This window comes from Scleropages formosus, chromosome 19 (genome assembly GCF_900964775.1).
Source record: "Scleropages formosus chromosome 19, fSclFor1.1, whole genome shotgun sequence".
NCBI lineage: Eukaryota > Metazoa > Chordata > Actinopteri > Osteoglossiformes > Osteoglossidae > Scleropages > Scleropages formosus.
The window spans coordinates 18,390,884-18,403,566 of NC_041824.1; the positions used below are offsets into that span (position 1 = coordinate 18,390,884).

At 46.8% G+C, this 12,683-nt stretch overlaps 1 protein-coding gene across 5 annotated transcripts in view; it reads right to left on the bottom strand.

Moving 5' to 3' along the window:
• The window catches only part of anks1aa (ankyrin repeat and sterile alpha motif domain containing 1Aa), a 90,870-nt gene that overhangs the window by 20,712 nt on the left and 57,475 nt on the right, over positions 1-12,683 (bottom strand). For 3 of the 5 annotated variants that reach the window (XM_029246403.1, XM_029246400.1, XM_029246401.1), the window contains exon 17: positions 7,471-7,589. In XM_029246403.1, the coding sequence (XP_029102236.1) occupies positions 7,471-7,589 (119 nt within the window). The remainder of the gene's footprint in view (positions 1-7,470; positions 7,590-12,683) is intronic. The other 2 variants (XM_029246404.1, XM_029246402.1) reach the window with 1 other exon arrangement.

A 12,683-nucleotide genomic window follows, 5' to 3' on the forward strand; every position in this document is an offset into this window, starting at 1 on the left:
TGTATGGATGAGTGACCCATAGTAAGTAGTGTATCTAGCAGTGTAAGTCCCTGCAGTGAATAAGGTGTGTGGGCTCATAACACTACACAGTGTTAATTGCAAGTCACGAATGTCAGCTGAGTGAATGAACATAAAAGTCAATCAAGACAAAAACAAAAACTCAGCCATACTAGAACTACCAAGAATAAAAATTGCTCTCGTCTCAGACAGCCAATGAAGTACCAGGACCGTGAAAGAAGGCCAATGAGGCAGAAGAACCACAAGAAGGGGTCAATAATGCATCAGAACCATATGAGCTAGTCAATGATTCATCAGAACGACAGGAACAAGTCAATGAGGTACGAGAACAGAAGGTATCAGCCAGCGAATAACTTCACAGGTATACGTCAAAAACCGATGCCGTTGGTCGGCCGAGTTCTGCGTTCGGGAGCTCACGGAAAATCTAATGCTCCACGACCAATTGGCGCCAACTCTGCACCAAGGCTTCTATACTGAAATGCTCATCCTCTTTCTGAGAGGGTTAACTGAGGGAGACCATCTCGAGCCAAAGCTGACGTTCAGGCGAAAGAAATTAACTGACTCAGTGCATTATCTTAAAATGTCAGATATTTTAACCCAAACGCTAGGTCGTTCGGGGGAATACCGTGCGCCACAGGCGTGGAACAAGTTGTCAGAAACTTCTCATTTAAAGAAAAAGGAAAAATAGATGCTGAGGCACATCCGTACTTGCGCGCCGAGGTGCGGGATAAACTTAATGAGGTGAACGCGCCGCCTGAAAGGTCCTCCGCAATTGCTTTAGGAACAGGTACCTTGTCTTCTTCAGCTCTGCGCATCTTAAGTGGGACAAAGAGCTTCCGAGTTCAGAGCCATTTCTCTAACGGTCCTTTAATCGCCAGACGACTTATTTATGCATGACTCAAGGAGGAAATAATTAGCAATATTAACACTTAGAGCAATTTTTATGGCATGTTAACATTTTCCCAAGCGCACAGTGTGCCAGTAAAAGATGCTGCCCGCAGTCACAATTCAATGTTAACTTGCTTTGACGTTTCTCTGCTGTTTATTCGTATATGCTGTATATTTATTTTTTAAATAAATGTGGAGACAAACAGATACAATTCCAAAAATAACAGGGCAGTTATTACCCACGGACAGATAATGGCATACAATAACAGGGTAATTAGCTGTGTTCCAGTACAAATACTAAATATGGGGAAGCAGCTGCAGATACTGCATATTCAATATTTATTCCCATGATGCAAATTCATTTCTAAAGGCTTTGTTTTGTAATCCTGACAACTGGAGGAATATTTCCCCCAATAGTGCCCAGTGTGGCCACCTGATTGTATCCTGATCTGCCTTACAAACACTTTAATCCATTAGATGAGGTTCTCGAATGCCTAAGCGAATGAGAGACTTAACGCAAACTGCGAAAGGAGGTGCAATGTTAAACAGTCACTTCAATATCCTAAAGATCTAACACTCAATGTCTTAATGACAGTAGGTCAGGTTAATGCAGGGGACAATTATATTGTTTATTTAATTTAAAAAGAACAAAAAAAATTAAAAAAAAATTCAGTCTGATGGATGTTTCCAAAGAACATCACAATCTGACAGCTACACGGTTAAATTTTTCATTATTATTACAATTTAAGGTACAATAGAACTTAGCAAGACATAGACGTTGCTTTGCAAAAAAACAGCTTGCTGCAGTTTGGGTTGCTCCTCGGGGGGTGTTTACAATCTGCATGGGTCACTTCACCTGGAACAAAATTCCACGAAGCACAGAGAAGTATCACAGATTGTTCTAGACTGCCATACGGGCAGTCTCCACCACTGAGTTAAATGCACGATGACGGGTGATGCCCAGCGCTATGCAGATGAACAACCCTGGCAGGGTCTCTGTTTGCCACCCGTCTTCCAAGAGCATCAGCATGACGCCCAGAAAAGACACGGTATAAAACAGCCTGTTGCTCATGGATACGACTCCCTCCTCCAGCAATCGGCTTCTCATCGTCCTCCGACACGGGAAATTAGGAAACGAACAATAAGACACGGGAGGCGATGGGGGGTTACATTTGGGGAAAGTGCTCAGCTGGACTTTGCGCTCAATGACAAGCACTTCTGTTCTTGAGCGCTCCTCGAGGCCATCCGAGTTCACAGCCTTTACGCAGTACAAGCATTTACTACTCACCACAGGCTGTTACCCGCTAAGGTTCGCACTTGTAAAGCTGGCAGCACTAGCACAGCCCATACTGAAACAGACCCGTGACCAGATCGTTGGATGAAGAACCAAGAGGGGACTATGCTGTTGGAGCCTTGAGAGCCATAATCAGATCACTTAAGCATATCCAGCCATAAGTGGATTAAAAAATTAAGAATGTTATTGTAATGACACATGTTGCCGCGAGTTTGAGCGGGAAATGTGTTTAATGTGAAGAGATGGATTATGGGTAATTGTAAATAAAGCGTTCAACCACTGGGAGAACATCTGGGGAAAATTATGGGGTGACCATGTTTGCAGGTGGGGAGAAAAAAGAAAGCAAGCTGGAAAAACTGGCTTGAAGGGCAGGTCCTTGAGGAAACGGGGTCCTTCGACTGAGAGCATCGTTTCCCCGTGTGCCGGTGTTCTCATAAAACATTCGAAATGAACGCTGCCTGTGCGTCCTCCTTCGTGTCGTCCAAACGCAGAGTGCCGCGCGCCACAATACTGATCAGCAAAGTGGTGTTGTTTAAAACACTTAATCCACATGATGTGAAAAGGCAGGAAAAGAGGGAAAAAAAAGGCTCCGAAAAGACAGCCCATCTGCTCATCACTGGTTTCCTGCAGTGGGAATTCGCAGGATGGGAAGACTAGGCAGCTCAACGCACAATAGCTGCTCCACTGCTGTGCATCTGTCAGTGCCATGGAGAAACATGACAAGCAACAATATTGGACGACAGAAGTAATTCTCTTCTGACACGCCATGAGTTCCTGCGTATTAGTAGCAGCCTTTGGGGTGTCCAGGTCTCACTCGTTTGCCTTTCTGATGTGGTACGTGGTGCTGTCGTAGTCAAGCGGCAAATTCTCCTCTACCATCGACACCCAGGGCACGCTGCCCCAGATGGACAATGATCAAGTTTCCTCTCGACACAAGGAAACCGCAAGAGGCGGCAACGGTGCCGCCCTACCGTCCGGGCGTGTCCGCATATCCTGTGCAAAGATACACGAGGACGACAGTCACTTCTGCCGACGCCACCCGGAACACGTGGCATGGGGAGGATTTCCAGGCAACAAGCAGTATTTCCATGCAGCCACAGAAACACACAGTCAGACTATGTGCCTAATGCCTCAGACCAATGTTTCCCTGCAATTCAGACTAGATCACATGGGCACTCGTGACCTTGTCTGATCTTAGCCTCCCTTGGCATCTGCTCCCCCACCACCTCAGTCAACACGCTCGCTTTGCTCCACGCAGACTCGGAAGCTGCTGTGTCTCATCAAGACGGAGGTGACCCAGGTTAAGCGTTCATCTCGTTCCGTCCCACTGGCGAGTCCCTCGTCTCAGAAAATTCCTTGCGTATTGAGCATTGCAGCCATTAGCAGCACTGCAAAAGCGAAACATCGCCGTTCACTGCATCTCAGGCCTTCCACGGGTGGAAAAACAGACAACCATCCAGGTTAACCCCTCCCCCCACTTTGTCCCAGTCACTTTAAAATAAACGAGGTTCATTTAATGAGCTGTCCCCGCTCACCAACCACACGATGTAGTACAACGATGATCCTCACACCACTCGCTGAGTCGCACGCAGTGCCGAGCTTTGCCATCAGCCAGCAAAATGACCAGATTAGGGGCCGCAGAGGGTGCCGACTCTCTCAGCATCTCTGTGCATCAACCTATAACGCACTACACTTTCTCCATCACCTTGTGGCCCATGAGCTGGAGCTTCCTGGGAAAAGGCCAACACTGCAGCCCTGGCTCTAAAGTAGTTACTCACACTGATTCCACCATTCAGCAGCAACTGATTTTCCTGTCTCTGGTCACTGAGTGGAAACAATACCCAGTGGGTCTATTTGGAGTTCTGAACAAAGGAATGCCAGCAGGGTCAAAGGTAGACAAAGGTAGACACAGAGTGCTAATTTTAAAACATTGCAATATCAATACTTATGTAAGCATGATGGCTCAGCGCCTTTCGTTGTTATAGAGAAGGATGCCTTCAGCTTCAACAGTCTTACCCTGCAGTGCGGCTGGATTTTCCAAGCCAAAAAGGACAGGCACCCTTCTTCCACCAGCATGGTGAGTCAGCTACAACCATCAGCTGAACTAGGCATCTAAGAGGATTTTTCAAGGTAGTTCAGCGAATGATATGAATCGTGTGGTTTTTCAATGATGGAAAGAATGGACTGGACTAGTTTGGATCAAGGGAATAGGCCATAAGAACGTTCTATGGTAGTGGGGGGGTGCGGTGGCACGGTGGGTTTGGCTTGGGGTGCCTTGCGGCAGACTGGCCCCCTACAGCCTTATGCCCTGCGCTACCAGGATAGGCTCCGGTTTGCCATGACCCCGCTTGGGATAAGTGGTTTCCGACTGTGCGTGTGTAAAACACTCTATGAAACGCTCTAGAATAAACTGTGGAGAGCGGGGTGTGCTTTTTTTTGCGTGGATGTACAAGAGGCTCTATTTCAATGAGTTCATCTGGCTGCAAATGCATTTTTAATTACGCCGTGAGGAAAATCACAATCGCAAACAGCGCTAAAAATAAACAAGCCCCTCGCTGTCCCATGTAACGCCACCTCTTTGTTTCAGAACAAGCTGAAGGCTAGAGGAACACGGTCGGGCAAAGGCCACACTCAGGCGCTGAGCCCTGTGGGATGAGATGGGGTTTAATATGAACCACGGAGTTTGGCAGCCGATACCTAACGGCGAGTGCTGCCCGTACAGTGGCTTTAACAGAATTTTGGATGTTCGAAATCGGGCATCGATGTCAAAAGCAGAGAGGAGCAGAATGCCAAAACCCAGCAAAGTTCCATCACCTCTCAAACTCCAGCGCTCCCCTACAATTCCCCCCAGTCTTGCCATTCTCCAGTTCCAAAAATAGAGGCAGACTTGGATTGACAGGGGACACTGGGCTTCTTTCTTCCGCCAGTTCTTTGAAATTTCCATGCCTCCAACATGAAAGCCCTGAATAAGAATTCAGCAGCGAAACATCCTCATCTGATGAGGGAGAACTTATATATTATTGCACACTTCACAAGCTCTTATTTGTAATCCTGCTAGATGTATGATCCACATAACGACAGACTGTTGCGACCTCTTACTTCATAGCAGCATATGCATGAACACCACCTCAACATCGCCATGGGGCCAGGAAATGGAGAGAAAGCATATCCTGTGACCTGACAGGGGCTCAGCGACCTCTACAACTGAAATTGTAGACCTACTAATACATCAGAGAAGGACCCAGTGCTCCATCTTTGACAATAAGAACTGGATGGTGTCTTAAGCAAAAACAATCTTTTCTCCTTGATGGTCAGAACAATTGACTTGCCATGATGCAGGGGACTCCTGGTTACTAAATCACTTCTGAGAGGGTCAGTAGTGTAGGCAGCATCCGAGAATAAAGCAACCTGGTTTCTTGAGGGCCCATAACCTGATGCCCGTGTACTTGATGGAGCCCTCTGCTCTACCTAAGGGTGAGGGTCCCTTTCAGTGACTTGGGTGAGAAGATGGTCCATGAGGTGTTTCTTGGCTCACCACATGGCCACGGTAGGCTCTTCAGAAACAGCTAAAGGCAAGTAGCTCTTCTGTAGAACTAACATCTCCACCTGATGCGCAGTCTCTCTTTCAAACTGGCTTTCTCAGAGACAATAAATGTACTGTACATGTGCTGTGGTTGTCACTTTGGGGGTTCACCTTCAAAGTGTGCCTCTCCATACCTTGCTGTTCCGGTCTCTGACACCCTCATTTGGCTCTGAATAAACTGCAGTTTGCAATGTGACAGCTCTCTGAATCACCCTCTTTCTGAATCTGTGTCTGAACCAGCAGCTTTTTGTAAAAAATGACTCCTGAGGGAGGACACGGCAACACAATGAGAAACCATCCCTCCGCCACCCACCCATCCATCTTTGTACCTTTCCCTTCCTCAACAGCTGCTCCTTGCTTTTTTCCCTTCATAAGGAACCAGGGGGCTACTTTTATAGTCCAGCTTGGACCTCTCCTCTATCTTCAACATCCATCCTCATTAGCTGCCATGACGACAAAAAACTCCAACTCATGACACTGACAACAAAGCATGATACACGTGGGGTTTGACAACCTTGCTGGTCCAGCAGACCATATCCAGTGGTGTGCTGGAGTGGAATTTCATTATATTGCAAGAACAGCTAAGCTCTTGGACAGTCAATCGATTGAAAAGTACTCCTCTGCTTGGTCTGTACTGGTCTAGAGGCAATGAGGCATTCATAGGGGAGACTTTCAAGTTCTTTTCATAATTATGGGTTTCTTCACAAGGGAGGAGTGTCTGCCTGGGTCTCTTAGAACAGTAATTTTACAAACATCTGTAAGCCTGTGAAGCAAGCTCTCCAACCTGTAAAAATCAACGACAACGCAAGCCTAAAGACACCAGTACATATCCTTCAGCTTCCAACTACCTTGTTTACAATGCTGTGACACTTTCTTGGCTACCAGGCCTTTTTGCTTTTTTGGGTCTTTAAATATTTAAAAGTGGTTTACTCAGGAAGACTGATCTTTGGGAGGGGAGGCATTTCCTTCTCGTCTTTCCATTTAACAATTTAAGCTGTTTTTAAAGGCATCCATTTGGTATGGAAGTCAATAAGCGTGGCTGGGGTGAAACCAGAGGCTAATTCATACCACAATGGCCGTATCAAATTTGCTCTTTCAACTCCTCTAGAAGAGGCCAATCTGAATAAATTACAGCAGTTGTTCTCAATCTGATGCATTCAGGATGCATTTAAAAAGCAAAGCAGAACAGAAGCGTAAAACGCGCATTTTCTTTAACATCTGTCAATCTAGCAGTCATCTGTCCACATGTAGGAGATGCTGCTTGACTATTACTTTATGATGCATGAGATACTTCAGAGGATGCTCTGATTTGAGGGAAGACATTTCACCTGTGGCTGATTCCCCATCTTACAAACCCATTTCAAGATGTTCATGATGTTACTAAGACAAGAAATGCTTTTCCATACACATCTTCTCCATTCACATTTTTGCAGCACATCTTTGCATTTCACAGCAGAACAAAGGAGATCAAGAAAGGGAAGCCAGAAGGATATGGTATAACAATGAAGATACACACAGAACATTACCATTTTGACATGATCCTTTTAGGAAGCTGCCAGAACACACTTTATTAAACATATCAGTACCAGTCCATCTGGGGACTTGAAGACAAAAGTGCATGATATTATAGGATGGTATGAAGGTCAGAGAGAACACAAAGCAGTCGGGCAGAAGGAACGAGACTCACCATGAAGCGCAGGTCATCGAAGCCATTGAGCAGCAGCTTGCTCTCATACTGGGGCAGGCCCACATGCTCCAGCCAGTCGCCCACAGGCTGGTCCAAGGAGCGTGCGCCAGCACCACCTGCTGAGAGAGGGAGGCGCTTTAGCAGAGAGAAGCCATTCAGTCGGTAGCACCGGCACCCGGAGGACGAGACATGACACTGCCACATCATCCTCGGCCAGCGGAGCCGGGCACAGAAGCACCAGGAGGGCAGGGGAGACAGTGTCCAGGTTGGCACGGGGGCTCCCACGGGGGTCCGTAGGGGCCCAAACTCTTAGACCAGCAAAAAGATTAATCCACAAAGGGAGGGGTTAAGGGGAAGGAGGTATGGTCAGGGCTGTTCCGCACTGTCAGGATGACCACGGTAAAGGCAAAAAGGCAGGAAGGGAGTGGATCTGGGGCAGATTAAGGGGCAGTATCTGGGTGGGTTGCAACTTGCCAAAAACCTTGAGGAATCATTCACTCATCCCCCAGATAAGCAGGGTAATCTTGCAAATTGACAAAATGCAAATAAAATCTCAGCTGTCCTGTGAGAAATTTGAAGCAGCACATTAATTACTCCATGAATCAGAGCACAGCGCACAGGTAAAAGAGGTGAACATCCATGGTCCTCTGTCCGATGCTCTGAAAGAGATGGGGGTGCTTGTTGGGAGTGTCGATGGGACACAATGAGGAACAAGTCACGTGATTTAGATGGTGACCCTTGCTTGGCCCACACCTTCTTTCTGCCCCATCAGTCGGCAATAACGCTGACAGAGCACAGAGGCGTCGGGTCACAAGTTGCCGGGACAAACCCGACACGCAGGGAAGGAGCAGGGGTGACGGCACACGTGGCACCTGGGGTCCTGGTTGATGGTGACACTACCCCTGGTACCTTAGCATACCAGTGACTATGCACAGAGTGAACCCGACAGGAAGAAAGAAAAAAAAAAAAAAAAGTCAGTCAGGAATCAGCAGCCTTAAGTATATCATTTCGGTGTAACTTTTAAAAGAGCCTTACAGGACACGCTGACAAAAAACAAAACCATTCATTTAAAAAATTTTCCATCTTCTTACAAACTCACTCTTGCACTCTCATCATTCATTCAAAGTTAAATTCAAAGAAAAACACTGAAAAGAAGAATTTATCCAGTAAAGATCAACAATCGGTATTACTTCCCCCCCGGCCAAACCATCTGCCACCCCGATCAGACAGTCAGCTCCAAATTCTTGAAAGCCATCAGCAATGAAAAGCAAACCCAGTTCCGTTACGATGAAGATGAGCAACTTTTGCGGTCGACACCACTTGCAGCACTGTCTGTGACAGCGACGCGGTGTCAATCCAGGCTTTCAATACAGCCACATCTTCCTTGATACTCGCAGACGAACGGCTTTCGTCAGAGTAAAAATGATCGGCACAGAGTTAACGGGTCCACCGGTTCCGTGATGAATCCCGCCTCCGAAGTGGATCCAACCTCCTTCACCACCAGCCACGGTTGTCTGTCCCGTCCTGCCCCACAGGAAGTCCGTTCAAAGAAAGACTGCAGCAGATCCCATTCGCTCGCACCCGCCGTCAGCAACTTGTCTGGCTCCGAGAACACGGAGAGGTCGAGCGCTCCGCCGGCCAGCTCCGACAGCCCCCGGCAGCTACCCCAGTACACCTCCACAGCCCCTCACACATCAGTGCTCCAATTCAGCCGCAAGACCCTCCCCTTCTCACAGCGAACCCCCACGGTGGAGAGCAGCGCACCGCCGGCTGGGATTCCCTGTCTGTGACTCACAAACGACGTTTCCACAAACGGAAGAATCCGTGTCTTTCCAGAGCCGTGAATGGTGAAAATTATGCTGTCTGAGACCAGTTTCCCCTCCTTCCTTTGTGCTCCCTCTCCTTCTCTCTCTCTCTCTCTCGCTCACTCACTCACTCACTCGCTCATTCACCCTCGCCCCTGCCTCCGTGGGGGTGCTGTTCATTGTCTGCGAGGGTGATCTGTCCCACTGTTTACTACAACCCTCCCAGCTCCTACTCCATGACTGGGCGATGAAGGAAGGGCAATTAAACAGGGGATGAAGGCTGGACACAGTCAGGAACAGAGATGCCATATTTCTACTTCTAAAGTGAATTCACAGCAGTTCACAAATCATCATATGAGATGAAGGGAATGTGGACAAACTAGCCAGTGTCAACAGGTAGTGCAGACAGAGCAGCTCCCAGTTCCTAACAAACAGGCCTGGAGGAGAGGCTCATGCTACGTGCGACTCCCAACGCGTGGCCAATATGGTTCTCGGGTCAAACCCTTTGCTTGCAATTACAAGTCACGGTCAGACATACAATATTAAGCTAATTACAGTGTTTTACCCATTGATACAGCTGGGTAATTTTGACGTATAGTTCGAAATAAGTAGTACGATCAATGGTTGCACAAGCAGGAGGTGGGACTCGAACCTGGACGCTGATGGACGTGATGGGCTGACAATGCACCAACACCTAGTGCACCGGGAAAGTTCTTGGCACCGCTCGCTCTCTCAACCCGAGGCCAAGGTCCCTTCCCAATGAGCCCTCCAGAACCACACAACTTACTATCATTCCTGTAACCTTTATGGGGCACATGGGTGACAGAACTGGAAGTCATATTTCATTTGTCTTCACTTTATCCAGAAATGTAATTCATCAGTTTGATATCAAATTATCTTGATATTATTTCCAGTATTATCCATTGCAACAGGACAAGGTTCTTAGTGTTTGTGTACATATTACACATTCTCACAGATAACACGACTGCAGTTTATACTTACTATCTCTCTTGCGTACTCTACTCCAGCAGAAATTATATTTACTCTCTACTGAGAGGATTGGGGTTGCTGACTTTGAATCTGAATGTTGCCGGTTCGAACGTCAACTACTATCGTAGTACCCTTGAGTAAGGTACTTATCCTTAATTGCTCCAGTAGTATTTCCAAGCTGTATAAATGGATAAATCATTGTAGGTACCTTAATATTGCAAGTTGCTTGGGAAAAAAGTATCAGATAAATTAATAAATACAATTTAAATGTGCTGGAAATAAGTTAGACACCAGTAATGGTGCTAAAAGTTTACAATTACAAAGTTTAATGATACAAGTGCTAAATGAAACAGTTAATACCATTCCATAATGTACTTTATATAAATGCAAGGTATGCAATGTACATAAATATGATTATGTACTAAGTTGATATATGTATATATACACACACACACACACACACACACACACACACACACGCATACATACATGTATAGTTATTCAAAGTTGTAAAGTTCACTGTTTGACAGATGTGTGACCCAGTGTAAGTAGTGTATCTAGCAGTGTAAGTCAACTTGGTGAATAAGGTGTGTGGGCTGATAACACTACATAATATCTGTTGGAAGTCACTTTGGAGAAAAGCGTCCGCTAAATTAATAAACGTACGAATGTGTTGAGCATTACCACATATTTTTAATGAGCATTTCTCTTTATTTTGTTTATCTCTTTGTATATTCTTTTATCTGTTATTTTATCTTATGCATAAGACTGCAGCTGGTGCTATTTGAACACTGAACTTCACATTTTCATGCAGACAAAGGAGGATACCATGCTCTCATCGACGGCGTGCGATACAGAACAACCACCAGTTGCATATGGTGCTGGAAGACCGGCGCAAGCGTCAGCAGAAGATCCAATGTCTGCTACCCAAGCCCCAGCGTGGTTCCCTATTGATCTTCGCTGTTAACAAGCAATTAAACAGGCTGAATCAGCGGGGGCCAGGGTGAGTGCGTGTGTGTGTGTGTGTGTGTGTGTGTGTGTGTGTGTGTGTGTGTGTGTACACGCACGGGGGGGCGGTGGGGGTTCTGAATTCACAGTGGTGCCAGAGAGAGAGAGAACAAAGGAGAAAGACATGAGCACAAAATTATGAAGACATGGGAGAAGGTGACAGACAAATTTCTTCTTCAAACACCCAGCTCTCTACAATTACAGCCGCCCAACAGGGAAGCCGGCAACGTGAACAAACAGAGCAGGCGAAGCCCATCCACTTTGTCGGCAACGGAAACAAACTGGGTCAAGGAGCCCAGCTGGAGACGGCGGTGGCAGCAGACCCTGCTTTGCACCAAGTCTGGGAGGAGAACAGAGCCCGAGCAGAGCTGGAGAGATACGATTACTGGGGCAACACATACGGAAGAAGACCCCGAGTGAAGCAGCGCACTCGGAATCCGCAGACAATAAAAAGTGAAATGCTGCGTTAAACGCACAAATTGCAGACCCCATTTTTAAAGTGCTACATGAAATGCCTAAAGCATCTTAGGTATTAAAGATACTAGAAGAAGCTACCCGCACACCACTTTTTCTGCAGTTTCCCGTAAGCGGATTACCCAGTTTCCACTTTACGCACTTGAGACGCTGCCGTAACCACGCAGGATCGTGATAACGCTTTACTGGTTCGCGAGGTGCACCGTGCTCTCATTACATGAATTTGCACATCTGAAACGGTAATGAAAAGGAAACGTTTAGGGGTTGGAGCCTGCTGGGAGGATGAGCATTTTCGGACTGGGCGGTAAGAGGAGCAGAAACAGGCTGGTGTGTGTTCGGCTTGCAGGGGTCACCTTGCACACAATGCCGAGACAACGCCGAGACAACGCCGTCGAGCAGAATGGGGAATATGCCAAGATGTCGCACTGTAGTTGCACTGGGCCCTGCCTGCGTACACCAGCAGCAGTGGCACCAGGCTGTGTGCAGCAGGCCTGAAATAAGCCCCGTTCCCTTTCTGCCCGGAAAGCTGGAGCAAATACAAGACAGGCATCCTTCTTTGGGCAGCAGAGGGCGTAATGTTTCGATCGGTCTGCTATAATTCACAATTCGACCTCTAATTGTTGATGTAAGGAATTTTTGTATTCTCTGAGACGTATGTGATTCTATTTAGTTATTTACTCATTATTTGACACTTTTCTCCAAAGTGACTTACAATGATTTACATATTTATACAGCTGGGTAATTTTTTTGTGGTGCAATTAAAGGCAAGTACCTTTCTCAAGGGCACAATGGAAGGGGGTGGGACTGCAACCTGGGTCTTTCGATCGTAAGGCAACGGCTCTAGCCGCTATGTTACCTGCTGCCCTAGTGGAACATTACAGAATGCTACATGCTCGAATTTCGCCCGAGAGCTGAGGAGAGCTGAAGGTCAGAGGC